Below are 22,341 nucleotides of genomic sequence, written 5' to 3'. Positions count from 1 at the left end.
TGACTCTCTCTCTCTCTTTATTTTATTTCCCTTTTTTCCCAGTTTTCTTTTTTCATCTCCAGCTACCCTTTTGATATTCTAGTCCTCCTACCTGTCACATCTGATACTATTTCCATTGAGTCTGACAATTTTTCCATCGAGTCTTTTCTGCCTCTCTGCCTGTGTTTGTCTCTCCCACTGATTCACCCTTTTTCTTTTGACCTTCTTTTTGTCCTTGATTATGTGGAGACATCAGATCTATTGTCACTGTGAACGCAATGTTACCTGCAGAGAAAGAGAAAAGTGAAAAAGAGGGTTAGGGTTAGTGTTAGGAACACCAGAAACAGAGAAAGCAAATGAAAAAAGAGTGAATAAATATAAAAATAAATATAGCTGCAAGCAGCAATTACGGGGCCAAGCACCGAAATGGCAAGCATTGCAAAACATTAACCACAACCCAAAGATCCCAAAAAGCACAAACACACACAACACCTCAGGATGGATTTGAACCTACACTTTCCTGTTTAACAGGTCACTGCACAGTTCACTGCACCACAATGCTGACAGTCACCAAAGGGACATACCAAGCATAGAGCAATCACAGCTAATCATCATAATCATTAATCAACTTCTTATTCACTTTACAACAAAATGAATATAAAAATTTGATTGGAGAAAACCCCAGCAACCATTTAGAAAGCAGTAACAACAGAAATGTAAACTGTATGATTTGTGGAGGTGATGGTTCAAACCCATAACCTCAGAAAAGTGACCAGATATTCTCTGACAGTGCCACTCAGGTAACATGTCAGACTGATGGTAAAGAGACATGGCAAGGTTAGAATCAGCACACAAGTGTGGATTATCTTTTGAACTATAGGTGGTGCTGTCTCAAAACTGCTCAGGTATCCTCAGCACATGATGTAGATTATGCATCTCATTTATCTTTTAAATCTGACAATCCTTTTAAAAGATCACTTTTTAATAAATTAAATATGGAGTATTGAAGTATGAATTATGAAGTGAAGTACAGCCTGCATTGCATAATCACAACATGAAGACTCAGATGCTCACAACATGAAGACTCAGTCCATCCCTAATGTAAACTAGATTGTAAGTAAAAGTAACTGTGTGTTAACTGAAATGTTTAGGTTAAATTTACTCAATAACTTTAATCAATATTATGTCCAGTGTTGGGTAACATTACTTTTAAATGTAACCCAATAGAATATTGCGTTACTCCTTTGATGTGATCACGTAATTGTTGGGCTTTGAACTTGGAAGACCGAGGCTTGTGCCAAGCATGAAAACTGACATGTGACACAAAGTGGCACAAACAATATTGTTGCTACAGAAAATGTGCTTTTCATGACACATTTGCTTTTAGGACACTATCAGTTAGGTTTAGGCATTGGTTTAGGGTAAGGATGTTTGTTTTGTTTACCTCTCATTTGCTTTTAGGACACTATCAGTTTGGTTTAGGTCGAAGTTTAAGGTTAGTGTGGTACGTTTTACTCATTAAAATCTCCATCTAAACGTCGACTTAAAAATCTTGTCTGATTAAGACACCATTCACTCGCTTTTGGCACTTTTTGGACATTTCACTGGTAAACTGCAGCGAAATGTGTAATGAAGCACGTAATTTGGTTTTACAAAATTTTTTCCACGGTCACGTAATTTTCATGAGATCAGGCTGCACAAAATCAGACCTAAACAGACACACACTATTACCTTACCAAATACACAATAAACATCATCCTATTAAGAGTCTGAATTAGTTCACTCTGTTCTGTTGCCTTTCTCATTTTAAATCTATTACAGGCTTTGCTGATTAGTACTCAATGTGTGGCTTTAAATTACATTAACTTCATACTCACTACCATCCTCTTGAGTGCAAAGCAGACAGGCTTCTACAGATGCTTCCCATCACATTTGTTAATCAGTGGAAAACCTCGTCCATCAGCTCCCATTGATTACTCTGCCAGCGGGGTTCACAAACATGTGCTTTAACAGGAAACTGAGATATATTGAGTCTCTAGGGGTGGAGGGAAACTTAACACATGCTCTACAGTGAGATGACCTTATTTATTAAGATCTTTAGAACAGACTGAGATAATCGTGCCTAAGTGTCTGTGAGAGTAACTGTATCATTTGAACTAATTCAGCACAATTTTCCATGAATTACAGGCTGAGATCTTTGGATATTTGACATTGTCAGTAGGCCTAGCTGATGTGATGCTCATTAAGATTCTCCTGAGCTATTGTTATACTGAGTCTTCTGTATCTGTAAATGTGCCTGTAAGCCTTTGGGCATCTTCCTCTCTACTAATCCACCTCTATACTAATCCATCACAAGCATATCTCTGAAATCTGATGAAATACTTGCAAGTCTGAACAATCCATGATGTGGTTTAATGGGGTTTAGGGCAGAGATGAGTGAGTGAATGAATGAACGCAGTGCTCATGTTTTGTGTTCTACTGACTCTTTTTCTGACAGCTACAATGGGAGTGTATCAACCCTAAATACCAAATGAAAAAGAAGAACTACAGAAATTCTGGGATGGTGATTCTAACCCTGTGCAAGGTGAGAATGTCTGCCAACTAGTCTACAACCAAACCAGCATAAAGCAGCCTTGACTAAATGTGGACTAGGCTTAGCTGGTCTAAGCCTATTCGGACAGGATTTGTTTTCTAAACAACGTTTAGAATTTTAAAAGAAGTTTAATGCTGAATCAGACGGGACTAAAGGTCTCTGTGTTTCTTACAGAGGTGGGAGTGTCTGTTTTCCAGATGTGTGCATTACAGAAGGTTGAACACATAATATAGGTGATAAAATTGATGTATCTTTTAAACTTTATTTGTTTAAATTTAAAATGACTCATCATTTAAAATGTTATTTTAAATAATTAATGATTTAATTGTAATGTATTAATTATACATTAAATAATTTTTTTAAAGCCTATTAAAATAACATTTGCATGAGTTTATAGAAGTGGCTGCTTATAATAAACCCAGTGAAATAAACAATTCTTATCTGTGAATTATATAATTATAACATTACATAAATGAGCAGAGAAATTAAGTTGAGTATCTCAAGTGATATTACAGTGGCCAGTTTTATCAGTTTCTGCGATTTGACTCTCCTTGTTAATTTTATTATAATTTTTTTTGTCGTTGTTGGTTGGCAAAAAATCTACATCCAAATTAAAAGGTGCGCAGCAGGCAGAAGATTGGCGCACATAAGTACAATTGTAACGTTAGTTCATGTAGGTCAAAATAAATTAGAAGAAGCGTTGTAAAAATTCAACATGAGCAATCACAGACATTCACATTTAGATGGGATTAGATTTCTCAGAGGACCCTAGAGTTAGCCGAAAAACAGTAGGTAATTTGCTCTGGAAATTTTACAGAAGTTGTGTGCGAAATTCGGACAGGATTAAAATCCCAAAGTACATCTGTGAAACACGAATTTCCCTAACCTCCTCAGGGAAAACTAGTCCTGTCCGAATAAGAGTATCAAAACAAGTATAGGTGAACATTTAACATGATATTCTCCATGGATTGGTAATGCTGTAAGAGTAGATCTGAAATCACACTAGTTTTTTTTTAAGTGCTCAATAGGTCACTTGCAACAATCTTTCTCCTTGGATTACAAATGTAACTATTTTATTCATTGTTTTATCTGTTTTAGATCATAAAGATGCACTCTTTTCTGGATTACATCATGGGAGGTTGTCAAATTCAGTTCACAGTAAGTGGTTTTGGAAGGCATTTTCAATTTTATTACCACTATTTATCTTAATGCCATTATTAAGACTTTGTAGATGACTAAAAGAAAACAAACCCCACTGAAATCAAGAGTCAATACAGGCTGGATCTTTGTAACTGTAGTTCAGTCAAGCAATCAGGAAACTGTTGTGATGTGTTTTTGGAATAATCTTAAAGGGATAGTTCAACCAAAAATCTAATTTAAATCTAAATTAAAACTCTGTCATCATTTATCCACCAGTATGTATACAAATCTGTATGACCTTCTTTATTCCATGAAACACAAAAGGGAGATGTTTGGCAGAATGTTAACCTCTGTCGCCATTGACTTTCACTGTATGGAAAAAATATGAAGTGAAAGTGAATGGTGACTTAGGCTAACATTGTGCCTAACAATCTTCTTTTGTGTTCCACAGAAGAAACGAAGTCATACAGGTTTGGAACAACAATAAGGTGAGTAAATGTCTGAATTTTTATTTTCCGATGAGCCATTCTTTTAACTTAATGGCTTGAATTGGCATCTATCAATACCCGAATATAAAAAAAGCATCCTCTAACTACTTTTGGACACCTCTGTTCTTTAATGTGTAACTGAATCGATGAGAATTTATCTTGTACAGTATAATATAGATTTTCTGATGCATCGCGATCTTTGTTTCAACGATCTCGATCTCAATTATTAAATCCCCAGATCAATCTTTCACTCTATGGGGCAACCCTCTATAATGCAAGTAAATCAATCGCATGTGCAGCCAAATCTTGAGCTTAGTGAATAAAATGTCGATTTCACTCACCGGTGATTGAGTAGTATAGAGGAGAAGTTATTAGCACAGAGGTCCTTTCACAACGCTATGAGAGTAAAAGTTCAGTTTAACTCGTTCTGTGTTTCAAAAAACGAGATCCACGGATCCATATGTCATTGAATAATGTCTCTTTTAATACTACCCTTTCTGTTTTTTCAGTCAGTTGTGGATTAAAAACAAAAATGTATAAACATTTGAGTCTAATCACATATGGATGCACTAAAGAATTACACATGTCTTATCTCGTTATATGTGCTTACTGGCTGATGTCTTAAAGAGACGGTACTGATTAAGCGCGTGTTCTACATATCAATGTAAATACTTGTAAATAGTATAAATTATTCAATAAACCATAAAATGTAACAACAATATATATGCAACATAATATATGCAATTTCAAGGCATTATTTGATGGAATAGACTGAATTTGAAAAATGTTCAAAAGCTAAAATGTCACCAATTTGATGAAAAACAAATGAAAAAAAAATATTTGTAAGATTTACATTTTTGATTTTCAAATCGTACAATTTGAAAATCAAAAAATCCTTTTTAATTAAGGGCATTAGCATAGAGATAATTTAATTGATATGAAAACAAAACAGACATTGTAACAGAAATGTACCCATATGAATCAATATCAAATCGAGATTTGAATCGAATTGAGAAATCCGTATCAATACCTAGCCCTAGTACATAGTACAGACTCTTCCTTGATGTCTCCACCTTGTTTCTGAACACTGCCTATCCAGATTGCAAACTTTTCAGTGCATAATTCCCATTCCTCTGGTGTGTGCGTTCTTTTATAATAAATTCAAATTTGTGTCTATATAAAAATAGTGTTGTTGTTGTACAGGTAGCGATTGATTTCACTGCTTCAAATGGCGATCCTCGAAACAGCTGCTCCCTCCACTACATCCACCCTTACCAGCCCAACGAATACCTCAAAGCCCTGATTGCTGTTGGCGAGATCTGCCAGGACTATGACAGGTAACCCACAAAACCAATCAAACACTCAATCAATCAGTTATTCAGTCAGTCAACCAATAAATCAGTTAATCAAGCAGGCAACCAGCCATGATTTTTTTGCCAAACAAAATTTAATAGACCAACTAAATGATCAACTCCATCTTGAAATTGACTAATCAATGGTTTACATCAGTCTCAGAACAGGCCTTAACCAAATTTTCAGACTAATTAATCAATCAATTATGCATTCAGCTTTATGACTGCCAGGGCCTATATGATGTATTGCTGTCATGTCAAGGATTGTGTGTGTACACTTCAGTCACTCCCTTAAGCTCTGAGTCAATTATATTTGACCCCTCACAATGTCACATTCCTCCTCACCTTTTTGCTCATCTCTGGGACTCAACACACTCTTATTAATCCTCTCTGCTTCTGATCTGTTTTCAGCGACAAAATGTTTCCCGCTTTTGGTTTTGGAGCGCAAATCCCGCCGGAATTCAAAGTACGTTGATTGTTTCATATGTAAAAATAAAAGAGCTTTGGTTTTGATTAAACTTTCAGGGCATATCATTTATTTACATTTAATTATTTGTAATTTAATGGTATTTGGTCAGTTATTTCAAATGACCAGTCACTTTGACTGTATATATAGAATATAGAGTTTTAATATTGAAATGAGTTTGAATTGTATCATTTTTAATTTATTGATGTTTAAACACTTTCACTTATACCAGTATAGTATACAGAAAAGGCTGTAAGTAAGACCATAGGTTGATTTACTCAAAAAATGTAAGCTCTGTAGCACTATAAAAACATTGGTGTATTTTTGAGCATGCCAACGTGCCAGACACAGCAACATTGGCTCAACCGATAGTGTGAGTTTGTGAGTTTGTTCAACCAATGGAGGACGGGGTGTTTTTTTTTTTTTTGGAAAACCTGTTTGAAAATAATTTATTTTTATTTAAGACTAGAAATGCAGAAATTGCACACTTCACCTTTAAGACTAAATCATATATAATTCAGTAATCACGTTTACATTGAGCAATGAAGTGGTTTTTACGATAAATAATTAGTATTATTTGTTTTTTTGTACAAATGACTATGAAGTAGAGAATATAAAGGTGAATGAAATTGTAAATTGATTTTATGACTGCAAGAAGTTTCCAATACAACACAATAAATCACCATGGAAACCAGAGTGCTCTGAATCCCTCACAGTTACCTGACAGGAGATTTCTGAATAATTCATGAACTGCTGATACCCTTTTACAGTAATCACCTCATCACCTGCTAATATATGCCAATCACTCAAAATCAGGTCATCTGATTGGTTGCCATGTTCCAATCAGAGGTCATGACCAGGATGTGATTAGATGACTCAAAAATACATTTCTTGACCGTGGTTCAAGCCACAGAAAACCTCAATGTTTTATGCATGGTCTTCTTGTCCCATTCATTGGTTGCAATGAATGAATGAACCATACAAACTCTATGAGTAAAATAAATAAATTAAATGTTACATTAGACGGGCTCTAATTACATCATGCCAACACCAGATAACAGTTAACTTTAAAGTGTGTAAATCTGATTGAACAGATTTTGTTTTCAAAGTGCATTCAGAGTTTAAACTGATCTGTTTTTTTTCTCTGTGCTTTTGGAAAAGAAAATCGAAGCTGCTGTCATGTCACTAAGCTGTCTTTCTTCTCTCTTTAGGTTTCACATGATTTCGCTGTGAATTTTGATGAGGACAACCCAGAATGTGCTGGTGAGTCACATAAGTTTCAATGAAAGAAACGTCACGCCTTGATAAAAATGTATATTTTCTTTTCAAAAAGGAATTTCAATACAGTCCGAATTGATCTTCATGTGGAAGGATGCACTTATGGAATTTGCATGATAAAATCATGCTTAAATGAATATTATGTCCTTAATATTTTTGATATGTAGTAACGGTTTTATAAAAGCAATAAAGCACTCAAGGGTGTGCTATATTTTGAATATAGGCCCAGCTTAATTGTTACATGTTTCCCATGTCACTTCATCCCTGAGTGGTTTTCAGAAATGACTGTACCCATTTTATTGTGTTTTGCAGGTATTCAAGGTGTGGTGGAGGCTTATCAGAACTGCCTGCCGAAAATCCAGTTATACGGTCCCACTAATATTGCTCCCATCATCCAGAAAGTTGCCAACTCTGCCTCTGAGGAGATGCATACCAAAGAGGCCATGGTTAGTGAGTCAGAGAGAGAGACTTAGAAAGAGAACACCTTTAATTGGACTTTTAAGAGCTCAATTCCTGGCCAGCACCATTTCGCCACCATCTGCTTTACTGCTGTTGCCTTTTTTATAACAAGTCAATTAGCAGTTTTACTTGACAGAAAACATGGTGTGGAAGAAATGCCCAATTTATTGCCTACTGTGATGTTCAGTAGGATCTAGAAGGGTAGAAACAGTCTGAAAATGTACAATTTGAGGATAAATTTAAACCTGAAACAAATGAACACATTTTAGGTTTTTGACATTTTTTTAAAGGAACATTGTGATGTAAAATGAAAAATAAATATTTAAGATTCTGCTCTATTACTTACTCCAAAAAAATCAACGTCTTTAAAAAAAAACAGACAAAGCAAGAAACCAGTGTTTACATGAGATTTGAAATAATCGAGTTATTTTTTGCTTTTAACTTCAAACCACGAATAGGCATGCAACAATTGGGCACACTGGAGAAGCCAGTAAAAACGGCGGTAAGGGTGTATACATGCAAATGCAGAATCGGGGTGATGGGTTCAAATCTACACCAGTTGATCAGTCTATGCCATTAATGACCTTACACAGATAAAGGAAAGTCGTTTAATGCATTTACAACCCCACAAGGCTTAATAATTGGTGTAAGAATGTGCACATAAACGCACTCGTTGATCATGTTAACTCCTTTTTACAAAAGGTCTGACGTGGTCTTCTGCCGTTGTAGCCCATCCGGTTCGACATGTTGTGTGCATTCTGAGATGCTATTCTGTTCACTACAATTGTACAGTGTGGTTATCTGAGTTACCTTAGCCTTTCTGTCAGCTCAAACTAATCTGGTAATTCTCCGTTGACCTGTCTCATCAACAAGGCATCTCCTGCCGGTCACTGGATATTTTTTGTTTTTGGTACCATTCTGAGTGTGTTTGAAAATCTCAAAAGATCAGCAGTTACAAAAAATACTCAAACCAGCCTGTCTGGAACCAACAATCATACCACGGTCGAAATCACTGAGATCACTTTCTTCCCCCTTTCTGATGGTTGATGTGAACATTAACTGAAGCTCCTGACCTGTATCTGCATGATTTTATGCATTGCACTGCTGCCACATGACTGGCTGTTTAGATAATCGCACAAATAAGTAGGTGTATAGGTGTTTCTAATAAAGTGCTCCGCTAATGTATGTGTGAGTTTCAATGTTTGTTTGCTCTTTCACATTTCCTTTTTTTTCTTTCCCTCCCTCTATCACTCTCCATCCCTCTGTTCCTTCCTCTATGGCATTAGGAGTACTTTATTCTGCTAATACTGACAGATGGAGTGATCACAGATATGGCAGACACACGAGAGGCCATCGTCCATGCCTCTCACCTGCCCATGTCTGTCATCATCGTCGGTGTGGGCAACGCAGATTTCAGTGACATGCAGATGCTGGATGGTGATGATGGAATACTGCGCTCGCCCAAAGGAGAACCTGTCCTGAGGGACATCGTTCAGTTTGTCCCCTTCCACAACTTCAAACATGTAAGTAAAAACAATAATCATATGACTGGCAAACTTAATGTTGGCTAGACAATAGCCAGCTTAAGAGTTTTATTGCCCTTGTATGGACATTTTTTAAATGGGTCATTAATGTTTGTTCTTTAAATCATATTTTATTTGCTCTTTTTATTATTTTAATTGTATTTTATTTTTGTGGCAATAAAAAAAATTGTGGTCAGAATCATTTCAAAATCCTTTGCCTCTGTGAAAGGAGATACAGCGCTATTCTGCACTATTATTCATAAGCTGCGGGTTTGCTGTTCAGTCTAATATACAGTATTTCATGAGTTCACTGGTACATATACAGGACTGTGCAAAAGTTTTAGGCACTTGTGAAATAGTTGTCATTTAGTCCAGAATCAAAGTCCAGTAAACATAAAAATGGCTAAATTAATATTTCGTGTGACCAACTTTGCCTTCAAAATAGCACCAATTCTCCTAAGCACACCTGAACACAGGTTTCCTTGGTTGTTCGCAGAAAGGATGTTCAAAGCTTCTTGGAGAATTCGCCACAGTTCTTCTATCTGTTTCTGTCTTTTCATGTAATCCCAGACTGACTCGATTTTCAGTGGGGGACCCTCTGGGGGTAATGCCATCTGTTGCAGGGCTCCCTGTTCTTCTATTCTATTCTATTTGCAAAAGGAATATTTGGGAGTCTAAATTTATATTTCCTAATGACAGACTAAAGCTGAAGATATAAATAACTATTTTAAGACAAATGTTTTTTTGAAACATCTTATGTGTCTTAGACTTTTGCACAGTACTGTAGTTCTGTTTTTGACGTGCTGTCCATAGCAGAGGGGCTTGAGCACCTGGATGATCGGACTAAAGCAATAAATGGAAAGACAATTTTGAAATAATTGGTACAGGTTTTATGAAATATAAAGGTAGAGATGAGGAGGTGGAGGGCTCCTGTAATATCATCGGCGGTTCGAAGGACGCAGCCGTTGCATATTCTTGGGATATGATTGGCAGGCCTAGATGCACAAGCTCCTCCCAAACATACTTTTAGAACTTCATTATATATAATTATATGTAACTCCCCCATGTAACTTTCCATTATAACTGCTCCATTCTTCAATAACAGCCTCTTTTGCATTACATTGTGACAGGTGTACAAAACATTCTGCACTGAAATGTAATCTTAAACCTGTCAAGGTCGGACTGAAATGATCAGGAGTCTTGTTTATATATAAGCTTCTGACATTGGGATTTTTTTAGAAGGAAATGCAGAGCGTAAGAAGCTACACATAGCCAGGAGAAGCCCAACGGTTGGCAGATTTTCCTAAATTTAACTCTTCATCAGACATGTTATTCTGGTGTTTAGAACTAAAATCTATCCTGCCTTCTTATTGCCTCACTGTGACTGGGCAAGCCGAGTTTCTTAAAAACAAACAGACATTATATATGTGTAAATATTGCCAATCATGTGTTCAAGTGTTCAAATGTACTCATATGTCTGATGTCAGAAAGTTTTGAGGAAGTTCTGAAATGCCCATGTTTTCAAATTACAATTAACTTTTTTATTTCAAAAGATAAACAAAATTGGATTGCTCATGATGTATCCCTTTTAATTATTTTGGCAGTAGCTTAAAAGTTGACTGTTGCTGCCATTTAAACTAATCCGTTTTCATGGAACACTATAAGAAGATCTGTAAACGGTAAACATATGACTACAAGAACAGAACATAAAGTTTTGGAAGTATAACAGATGACTAATAAATCAAAGCTTCATGGCCAGATGTTTCTAATGAATACAAATGCTTCATGCCACATTTGGTGATTTAGGAGACTGTATGGAACCTCTGGTCAGGTTTTATTCAGGAAGAGAAAGTATGGGGGTGTCATACATAATAAAAAATTGTCCTCCTTTCTTTTCATCTCTACCCTTTCTTTGGTCTGTGCATTTTTCTCCCAGCTGTCTGTCTCAGCTCCAATAACAAGCATCTGAGATGTGGAACATCATGGAAGGAAAACATCAAAGCTTTTAGATTTTACAGCACCTGTGTTTAGTTTAATTAAGGAGTGTGAAATAGTTCATGTTGAACAACCTTCATTATGAAAACATTTCTTTAAGTGCAGCGTTTTCCCATCCAGATATATCCTTGCCTCTTAAGTTTACGTCTAAGTTGAGGTCATTCAAAGTTCAGCTTTTTTAAAAGAATATTACAATTAATACAAGTTAAGATCAATAGACAGCATAGGGAAGAAGCTGTCGAGCAGTATGGCAGAGCTGGTTCGGATGCTCCTGTACTGTCTTCTTGAAGGCAGGAGCTGGAAGAGACTTTGGCAGGGATGGGTGGGGTCCTTCATGATGCTGGTGGCTTTGCTGGAGCACCTTGCAAGGAACATTTCTTGGATGGAGGGGAGAGGGACACAGACATTGCAGCTGTAGAATTAATACTGTCAATTGAGTTTACCTTGGATTGAACCTGGAATATTCCTTTAATATTATTTCTCCAATAGACCTACAAGAGTTGAGTGAGACATTCACAGTCAAAACAGACAAAATATTTCACAGTAATTCCACTTCAATGTGAAATTATTGATACAAATGTATTTAGTAATTCATAAGTAATTTATTGTAATTATTATGGTGAAAGCTGTGAAAAGCACTGTGGGAGTTGTTTTACTAGATGATTTTTAAGGAATAGTTCAACCTTTCTGTCATCATTTACTCACTCTCCTGTTGTTCCAAATGTGTACAACTTTCTTCCATGGAACACAAAAAGGAGATATTAGGCAGAATGTTAACCTCAGTCACCATTCACTTTCATTGTATGGAAAAAAGGTAGTTAGTTGCTTTTTAAAATCATTCTAGTTTTTGTCTTTATTTAAACTATGTACAGGCTTTTCATTCAGTTACAGCCAAAGAAGGCTTTGTTTGGCTTCTTCCTCACAGTGAGATGACTGTTAGGAAACTTGCTATCTCAGGTCAACTTCAGCAATATCACACAATTCATAAATATAACGCAACTCTGGAGGTGTGAAGATGGCTATCCAATACTAATGTTCCAGCGAGAAACTGAGCGTGTGCTTTTATTTTTAGTTCTCTCCAGCTGTTTTCTCCTGTTTGTCTCCACCAGTTTTGCAGACAGAGACAAATAAGAGTGACACCTTTCCTGCATCACCCACTCAAGCAAAAAAGAGTGTGAGATTTCCGTTTTATTCTTTTCATGCTTCCCTCTGTCTTTTCTTCAACACAGGCCTCTCCTGCAGCGTTGGCTAAAAGCGTACTGGCTGAGGTCCCCAATCAAGTGGTGGATTACTACAATGGAAAAGGCATCAAGCCCAAATGTCTATCGGACTATGAGTCTTCCATGGCATTTAGCCCCTGAGCTACAAACAGCCATAGAGTTGCCTCGATACACAATTTCAATGATCTTCAAAGCTTAATGACAACTTCATTGATCATTTCAGAGATTGCAGCAGCACTATAAGTATTGAGAGGCAGGTCAATCCTAGTTTTTTGGATGTTTATCAATCAAGCTTACACCTTAGGATTTCCATAGCATATATTTTTCTTCTTATACAACTATTAGTCTTATTAACAACATACTGTACAGTACAGTGGCCCCAAAATGTATTTGGACATTTTTGGACACATTGGTCACACTTAAAATGAAATAATTTCATTGCATGGATAACAAAATATTAAATCAAGTGGTATCTGCATTATTGATTTATTTATTTCCCAATTACTTTTAACCAGCTGTCCACAAGTTGATTTTCAGTGGATTTATAAAGTACAGTATATCTTAATATTGAACAGTATATATATTGTTTTATCATTTGTAACCTAACAAAGCCTTATTTTTTGTTAAATATTTAGCTCGATAAGTGATATTTTGTTATATAATGCAATGACATTCATACATTTTTTAATGTGACTTAATTGCCCAAATATTTCTTTGGGACATTGTGGAAAATGGGACATAAAATTTGTTTCATTGCAACCAATCAACAATCTGCCTGCACCATTTGGTCTACTGTCACATATTCTGTGTAAATATGGAAAGAGTTAAATATGCAACTGAGGACAGTCTTCTTTTAGATTCAGATGTCAGACTGATTCCAACTTGCATTTGTCAGTGCTGTGTTTTTTATTTCTTTTTTGTATTTTTATTATTTTGACAGACCTGCTATTAAAGGGCTATATAGTCCATTATAGCACAATATTCCAATAAGAGATTGTGTAGGAGGCAAGTGATTATTGGTAATTGGCCAGTGCATGACCAATGCTCATTTAGTAAATATTATTAGTCCTCTATAATCTAAAGTGCAACCATTTTATCATTGATTTTTTTCCTATAATTATTATTAGAACCTTATGGAAGCCCTGAACCACACTGTGAATAAAAAAAATCTCTTGGTGAAACAAATTTTTTCAGGTGTCAGTGCCTTCCTACAAAATGTCCTACAAAAAAAAAAATTGTCTGTCTAAACATTTCTTTTTTTCTTTAGTGTTTTGTCTGCATGCTCTAAACCACGAGGATAAAAGTCACAGTCTTTTAACACAATGGATGGAAAAGTGTGGAAATGTGTCATCATGACTTTTGACAAATACAGCGACAGGTGTTGCAACAGTCAAAGTCATCTCTACTGCATGTTTACATAGGCATATTTATTTAATTGTAGTATTTCATGTATTAATAGACTCTCAAACATTATGTTTCTTTCCTTGATTACGATTTGCAAAACATGTTTTGGTATTATGTTTTGGAATCATGATCTCGATATAAAGCAAGAGATCAAGTTCCACAGCTGTCATCTGTCACCTTGTGAGCATAAGATTTCATGCTTACAAGTAAAAAAAAAAAAAAACTTTTAGAAAGAGAAAAAACATTTTAGACAGAAAAAATATTGGAAAAAAAAATATTTGAAGGACAAAGGCGCAGGATGGCACTAAGACACCTAAAAACACCTTTTTTTTCTTTAATTTTATAACTTATTTTTGATGTGGGGCCTTCATGACTACAAATGTTTCAGAAAGTATACTGCGTATAGCTCTATAAAAAAGAATATTAATATTTATTTGAAAGCATGTGGATTGGACTCAATTCCATGAATACATACAGTATTTAGGGATCAGATTTTTTTATTCTTTTTTACAGCTGTTTTACTAAATTGCTTAACATAATCTTTTCAGATGTTTGAATTAGTAGGTATGTATTATGGTGCTGTATTAGCTGTATTGGGGGGTTGCGTGCGTACCTATTACAGACGCCAGAACTGCGTCCGAAACTGCGTACTGTCACAGTATGTACTGTATTTGATGAGAAATGCACTTCTTTGGCCATTAAAACAGTATGTTCTATAGATATGTGAGAAGCAGTATGGATGGTAATCTCATGGTCCCGTGACCAAAATATATGACGTGACAACAACAACAGTGAAAATAATCCACACAAGTTCAGTTAAACACGCTCCATTTAAGCACAATGAGAAATGTTATTTGTGTATAAAGCTCTTACTGATGAAAACGCCCCTTGGTTCTCCGCCATTTGTTTTAAATCCAGTGGTTTAACGTGATGTCTCCTCAGCTCCCGATGCATTTTGGGATAGGAAAGGGTTCAACCGATCCACACTTCGGATTCCCGCCAGAAGTAATAGGTCATCCGGGCATTTCTCACTTACTGTCTTATGAATACTATGGATTCGGACATACTACTCCCCTGGCATACTGTTTTTGGCATACTATATAGTAGGGAAGTATGGATATTCGGACGCAGGACTGTATTTTGCATGTTGCCAATAAAAATGTTTTCCCAATGTTTGTGCTGTTGACTTCGCTATTTGTGATTTTGTTACATTATACTTTACAGTATGCACTGTAGCTCAGCATTGCTTACTTTGCAAGCCATTAAGAATTATAAAGTCTTCACACTCCATAATATCGATTCAGAGTCTTTCCAAAACACAACACTGTAATTCACTTAATGCAAAATGAATGTGTGATGCTTGAATGTAGAGGCTCTTTGACAGGCATCGAAAGACCTTGAAAAATGTAGTCCTAGAGGCATGATCAACTCTTTGTGAGTTAGAGGAATCTTTGACGTTTAAACACACAAACCTGCTCACGCACACACTTCCCTGCACACATGCTCCCAGCCTTTCAATTAGCTCCATTGTGTATAATTAAACATTCAGATCAATGGGACAAGACTAGGGGATATCTAGAGACAACAAGAATACAGTGTTCATTTTAGGACATTCTCAAACCTCAGCGTCACTTCTCAGACATCCGATAGAATGGCATCGTTCTTCTGAATAAAAGGTCTCAGGTCTCAGGAAAAACACTGTTGTGTGTCACTGAGTGATGACGACTAACTGCAGCCTGTGCTAGACAGACATCACTTCAGTCTTTTACGATGAATTTCAGAAGATGAACTGATGCCAACTCCAGCTGTAAGGCAGGATATGCCACTGCCTGTACCTTGGACTTAGGAGGACCCCAACGAACCTCACCTAAATGACCTGTCGGTTGAATAGTGATGCACCTCACTGATCTCTGCCTGCATCACCTTTGGACTACACTCTTGAAATGGAACACATAGACTATCAAATAAATTGCCAACAAAATCTTTCATCAACCAACAAGCACAATTGCATCTATGTGAACTTCTGCAGTTAATCAAGGATGGACTTCAAAAGACATTAGTCATTAATCTTACAGTTCATACAAATTCTTTGTTAAAACACTGGCCCTTAACACTTACTTAGTTTACACATTTTAAACCATGACTTGCACTGCACACAAATAACTAATATTGGCATTATATTCATGGTGGTTAGCCAGAGGGGAACTGGCCCCCACAGTGAGCCTGGTTTCTCCCAAGGTTATTTTTCTCCATTAACAAACATCTTATGGAGTTTTGTGTTTCTTGCCACAAGAAACCTTTCTTGCCTTTGGCTTGCTCACTGGGGTTCTAAATACAAGTATTTAATTATTTATTTTACAATCCTATTTAATTAAACTACACAATGATGACTTTAAGACTTTATTATTACAGTTTTATCTTCTGTTAAAGCATGATTTCTGTAAAGCTGATGTGTGTTGTGAAAAGCCCTATACAAATAAAAATGACTTGACTTGACAACAGTATCTCCATTTCCACTGTCAACACTACAAAGCGAAGACAGCATTTTCAAATGTATCCACTTGGTAGAGCATTTTCAAAAAACTCAGTTTTCCCTGTCAAAAACGCAGTCTCAGTGTGGATGGAAGGACAGAATGTAGAGAAAATGTGCGTTTTCAAACAAAAACGTATTAGTGTTGAAAACGTATTAGTGTGGAAGTGGCCTTAATCTTCTTGTGTGCTTTGTCTTGTGCCAGGTCATTGTAGTTCTTTCTTGGTGTCTGATAGTGCTCTCCTTGTGCATTATACTTTGTCATGTTCGTCCCGTTAATCGTATTTCCTGTTGATCTGTCTTTTGTCAGCTTCCCTGGTCGTCTTGTCTTGGCCTGTCTCGGCCACATTTTCTTCCTGTCCAGCCCAGCCTTTGTGACCCTGGCTTCCCTTCCCTGGGCCCCTCTATTCCTGGCTCCCCATCTGACTCTGTCTGCCTTGTCCTAGTTGCCATGATGCCATCTGTGGGTAACCGCTGCCTGCTGGGCTGCCACTCGTCTTCATCCTGGCCCACCTGCCTTTTTTGTGTCCTCCGGTTCAGCCACCCAACCAGTCCCTCCAATCACCCTTTCCACCTGTCTCCAAGTCTATTTTGCTGGAAATGTGATTTTTTTTTTTGCCCTTCGGAGATTCTTTTTCTTGCACTTATTTAAAGCTGAAGTGTGTATCTTTTTTGGTGTTAAAATACTTTCTCCTCTCCCAGCTTAATATGCAGAGACAACTATAAGTAAGCCATTAATCTGTTAATTTTCTTAAAAACTGTAAACACTGTCTCTGTGGCGCTACAAAGATTCCTGTGTTTGTTTTGAGAGTCCAGCTTAGACCTGGAACTATCTCTTTTTTTGACCAATGGCAGACGAGGGCCATATTCAGAAAGAATTTGTGAAAACCTTTATTTTTGCAGTTCAATTTGGTAGTGCTAGTGTCGTAGAAATTACATACTTCCTCTTTAATTAACTGTTTTGTTTGCATCTGAACTTGGGTCCTCGACCCTTCCTTATATTAACCCTGACAGAATTAACTGGCTTAAGACAAAGTGCACAGGAATATTAAATAGATGGAGAAACAAGGGGCCTGTTGCACCAGCTATACGTAAGTTACAACATAGCCTAGTTGTGGTGTAAATGGGCACTAAGTTACAATTTTACACACTACTAAATATTTGAGCATTGCACCATTAAACTTAGGTAGAATGTAACCCTACGTATAAACTAAATATTTACGGAAGATTTTGACCAGGATCAACAGTTGCAATAAAAAAGCAGACTGAAATATTATGACATCTGTGAGCTCATGTTTTGCGTGGCAGGCTTCAATTCTTTCGACATACAGTATGATGTTGACATTTACACTCGTTTACATTTACGTGAGAGAAAAAAACGTACTTTTAAGCGGCTCTTCAGCTTGAAACCGTTAAACAGTGCAGTTTTCAGGACGTGTCGACCAGTGTCAAATTAACACATTCAATATATATTGGATATTAAAATTAATAAATGTCTATTTTTCCAGCCTGTTATATTAGTATTTATTTATTTATTTATCACCTCTTATTTATTTTAGATACAGTTCCATATATATTGTTATTTACACAGGGCAAATATACTATTTATCAAATTTACTTTTATTGGGTAGTGTATTTTAATGGGGATATAATTTATAACAGCTGACAGTTACGTGAGCAAACAAGGTTTGAACATCAACCGTAACAACAAATTGAAGTTCACGGCTGTTTAACACTTCTGTGTACAAATTTCAAGGCTGCTTATTAGATAAATACAGGTAAGCTTCATATTATGCGACTACGCATTACTTTAGGGAGAGCTTACAAACTACTAGTTAAGTCTTGCCTCACCAAATTAAGCACTGACTTAGTTACAAACTAACTAGTAGTTACTAATCCCTTAGTGTGAACTTCCCAAATTACGTGAGACCTTACGCACAGTTGGCGCAAACCTACCCAAGAGGGTAATTAGGGAGATGAGCCAAATGAGGGGGCAGGTTAAGAAACAAGACAGAGAACTGACAGGAGAGCACGGCAGGAGAACCAAAACAGAAACCATGTAGCCTACTCAACACATAAACAAAAGACTAGACATGGATATCAGGATCCTGACAAAAGAACTATTAACCAAGCCGACTGAAGTGACAGGATCCTGACAATCAGTGCTTTGAATAAGAAATTTGCGATGAAAAATATTTAGAATTGATTAAGGGTTTGCAAAATTGGAAAAGGTGCTCTTTTTTTACACAATGTTGACAATTGGTGTTTTGTGTTTGTACTTGCCATAAATTTTTATGTGTAAATAATGTTGGTACCACACAGAAGTTTCCTTGGGAAATGTCTTGGTTATGTACGTATCCTCGGTTCCCTGAGACGAAGGGAACGAGACATTGCATAGCAATGCATATGAGGAATACCTTCTTATACAACCTAGCTGAAATATGGTGTTTAAGCCCTGTTAAGCCAGCATGTTTTGGCGTGATACTATCTGCTTAAAAACAGGTGCACAAACACCATTTCCTCTGTATTTCTGACTGAGAACATGGAGCGCATCACTCGTACCTCAAGAACTCTACAAGAGTCTTGTAGTGTGACTAGCGTTCGCAATGTCACGTTCCATTCGTCTCAGAGAACTGAGATTACGTACGTAACGAGATGTTACCTTACGACTCAGTACACTTGACACTGCTTAGCAATGCATATAGAGAACAGAATCTTATTATGCCGCTCTACTCAACATAACTTCCCAGAGAGGAACATGACGCCGCAGTCTTGTGGGAAGGCGACCGACATGAGTATGCCGCAGTGTTGGCCAGGAGAGGAGCACTCATAACAATATATGAACTATAGTCATATAGTATGAATTAACGCCTTATGAACCCAGCTGAGATGGGAGTTTATTTATAATTGTGACTTTATGGTAAATTATAATAGCCTGCATGCAGGCAGTTGTGTAAATGATGGGAGCCCATACTTAAAGGAAGGGGCATAATTTATATATTTGACCAATGAATAGCAAGTGCTCTAAACAGAGAAGACTTTACGTCTAGGTTGTAAAAACTTGCATGTGCGACTCATAAGCCAGGGCAATTGCAGTGACAATCCAGTGAGAGAGCCTTTGCATGGAGACAGACATTTCTTTTGTGCGTCCTCCATAGCATATAAAGAGCTGATCAGACAGTCTGAACTGGCAAGTATGCTCAACGTATGCATGTAGTGCCCACAAAGGGCATAATGAATGCAATGATTGTTCCTTATCTGAATTAAATGGAGGAAAGAAGCCTTGAATGTGAACCACTTGTGCTTTGTAGGGCGTGGTTAGGATCTTAAGCACATAGCTTTTGCTGGGCTTGACAGTGGCTCTTGAAAGACCAGGACCAATCTCCAGACATGAATTGTCGACTGATAGTGCATGCAGGTCACGTACCCTTTTTACTGAGGCCAAAGCCAGCAGTAGTGCAGTTCTAATGGAGTGCATGCACAAATCAACCAGGCCAAAGCCTTGAAGGGGGTCCTGCGAGAGCTTTTAGGACTAAAGTTAAGTCCCAAGTCTGGACTGTAGCCGGCCGAGGTGGGCTTAATTGTCTTACTTCATTAAGGAATTTTATGATTAAATCACGCTTGCCTATAGAGGCACCGGCTTCATGTGCGTGATACACAGAAATAGTTGCCACATACACTTTGAGTCCTGCGTCTAATCGCTCTTGAAGAAATATTTGAATTTCATAAACGGGGCAGTTTACTGGGTCTTTCCCATGTAAGAGACACAAATCAGTGAACACCTTCCATTTTAGCAAGTAGAGGCATCTTGTGGATGGTGCTCTGGGCTGTAAAATGGTGTTCATGCCTTAACGTGTAATTTCTGGAATGTCTAGTGTGCCCTGTTCAGGGGTCACACATGCAGGTTCCACAGCTGGGGCTGTGGATGCCAGATTGTGCCTTGCGCTTGAGAGAGGAGATCCCTCCTCAGTAGTATTTCCCATGGTGAGCTGTACAGCATCTCCAAGGTTTCCGGCAACCGTGGCTGGTTGGGCAATTTCGGCAAAACTAATAGAACCGTTTCCTTGTCCTCTTGGACTTTGCATATGAAAGAGTGAATCAGGCATACTGGGGGAAATGCATATTTGCGTTTTGCCGGCCATTTGTGTGTCATTGCGTCCACTCCCAGCGGGGTTTGGGACTTTGAGGACCAGAGGGGCAGTAGGAATTCTACACTGAGGCAAATAGATAGATTTCTGTTTTGCCTAATATTTCCCAAATCCTCAATGAATGGATGAAGTCTCCATTTGCCTGGTATCACCCCTTGGCATGACAGTAGGTCTGCGCTGTAATTTTGGCAGCCTGGGATATTCCACCTTGGCGGTTTATATATGCCACAACTCTCATGTTGTCCGTGCGAACCAGGACATGACAACTCAATATTTCAGACTGAAAAACCTTTAAGGCTAGAAATACATCCGACAGCTGTAGGCGGTTGATGTGTCATGCTTTCTTCGCCCTTGTCCAGGTGCCGAAAGTCAGGCGTCCAACACACACTGCCCCCAACCTGTGTTGGAAGCATCCGTGGTCACCACTTTCCACCTGATAACTTGCCCCAGCGCAACACCTTGCTGGTAAAAATGCAAGAGCTGCCCATGGTGCTAAAGCAGCTACACAGTGGTGGGATATAATGATGCGCATGCACCCTTGGCACCAAGCATGTTGTGGCACACAGCGCTTCAGCCAGCACTGCAGAGGTCTCATGTGTAAGAGACCTAATGGAATGACGGCGGATGCCACTGCCGTAAATCCCAACGCTTCCTGAAACAGCTTCAGTGGAAGTGTTCTCCCCAGTTTGAACTGAGACAGACACTGTAGAATGGCCTGAACGCGCTTGCTCGTGAGGTGTGAGCGCCCACTCGTGGAGTCGAAGCGGACTCCCAAAAAGGAGATTTGTTGGCTGGGGTAGAGTGTGCTCTTTGCCCAGTTCACATTGAGGCCCAAACTGTTTAGATGCTGAAGCAGTAAGTATTTTTGCTGGCATAACAAATCCTCTGATTGCGCCAGTAACAGCCAACAGTCTCAGCAGGGCGAGAACCACATCGATGCCACAGTCCGAAGGGCAGGACTTTGAATTGATACAATTTGGATATGAAAGTACACATCCTTCAGATCTATCAATGCAAACCAATCGTGTGGGCGTACATGCGATAAGATCTGTTTCTGAGTAATCATTTTGAATGGTCGCTTTATGAGTGCACAATTTATTTGCCTCAGATCCAGGATTGGCTGAAGTTCGCCATCTTTTTTTGGAACAAGAAAAAAAGAGATTGTGTATTTTGGCTCATAACAATGGCACATCTTGGGGTGAAACCGTGGAAGACAGAACGACTTTTTGAATGGCTTTGTTGCAAGCATGCAAATTGTATCTTATAACCATGTTTGATTGTTTTTTGCACCCATTCTGAAATACCCACATTATGCCTCTGCGTAATGAGACAGAGGGCAATTTGGTTTGCTCAATGTATGATATGATGCGCTATAGGGAAGCGGTTGCGCATAATGTGCGTGCTTTGAAGAGGAAAAGGGCTCTTTTTTGAGAATGTGTGAGCGTCTCGTGTATTTGCATCGAGTGCTGTATACTTTTTTGCAATTATTGCATTTTTTATTGCATTTATTTGAGTGCAAGACACAGAAACAACATTTTGAACAATATTGTGAACAACAGTATTCCTTTCCCGACAAGCAGTAGAGGGTGGATGGGGAGCCTTTTTTGGAGCAGACCCAGAGGGAACCACGGGCTCTGGTTTCCGCTTCAAAGGGTTGTGCCCATCAGGAGCACTTTTGCTGCACGTGCTGATATGCAGGTGCCGGTGAGGCAGCAGGTAGGGGGCTTTTAGTTGGACACTGGCTTGAAACATAGCAAGGGAGAAGC

The 22,341-nt window shown here is 37.9% G+C and overlaps 1 protein-coding gene across 1 annotated transcript in view; it reads left to right on the top strand.

The window, feature by feature from the left end:
- cpne4b (copine IVb) overlaps positions 1–12,812 on the top strand; it is a 38,118-nt gene extending 25,306 nt beyond the window's left edge. Inside the window, exons 9-16 of the mRNA XM_052092878.1 lie at positions 2,477–2,563; positions 3,671–3,730; positions 5,404–5,537; positions 5,964–6,018; positions 7,230–7,281; positions 7,609–7,742; positions 9,042–9,278; positions 12,503–12,812. Coding sequence (XP_051948838.1) covers positions 2,477–2,563; positions 3,671–3,730; positions 5,404–5,537; positions 5,964–6,018; positions 7,230–7,281; positions 7,609–7,742; positions 9,042–9,278; positions 12,503–12,634 — 891 coding nt within the window. The 3' untranslated portion in view covers positions 12,635–12,812. The remainder of the gene's footprint in view (positions 1–2,476; positions 2,564–3,670; positions 3,731–5,403; positions 5,538–5,963; positions 6,019–7,229; positions 7,282–7,608; positions 7,743–9,041; positions 9,279–12,502) is intronic.
- The last annotated feature ends 9,529 nt before the right edge of the window (positions 12,813–22,341 follow it).

This window comes from Xyrauchen texanus, chromosome 26 (genome assembly GCF_025860055.1).
Source record: "Xyrauchen texanus isolate HMW12.3.18 chromosome 26, RBS_HiC_50CHRs, whole genome shotgun sequence".
In the NCBI taxonomy this organism is placed as follows: Eukaryota; Metazoa; Chordata; class Actinopteri; order Cypriniformes; family Catostomidae; genus Xyrauchen; species Xyrauchen texanus.
The sequence above is the reverse complement of the archived record's forward strand: the minus strand, read 5'-3'. Positions and strand labels throughout refer to the sequence as shown.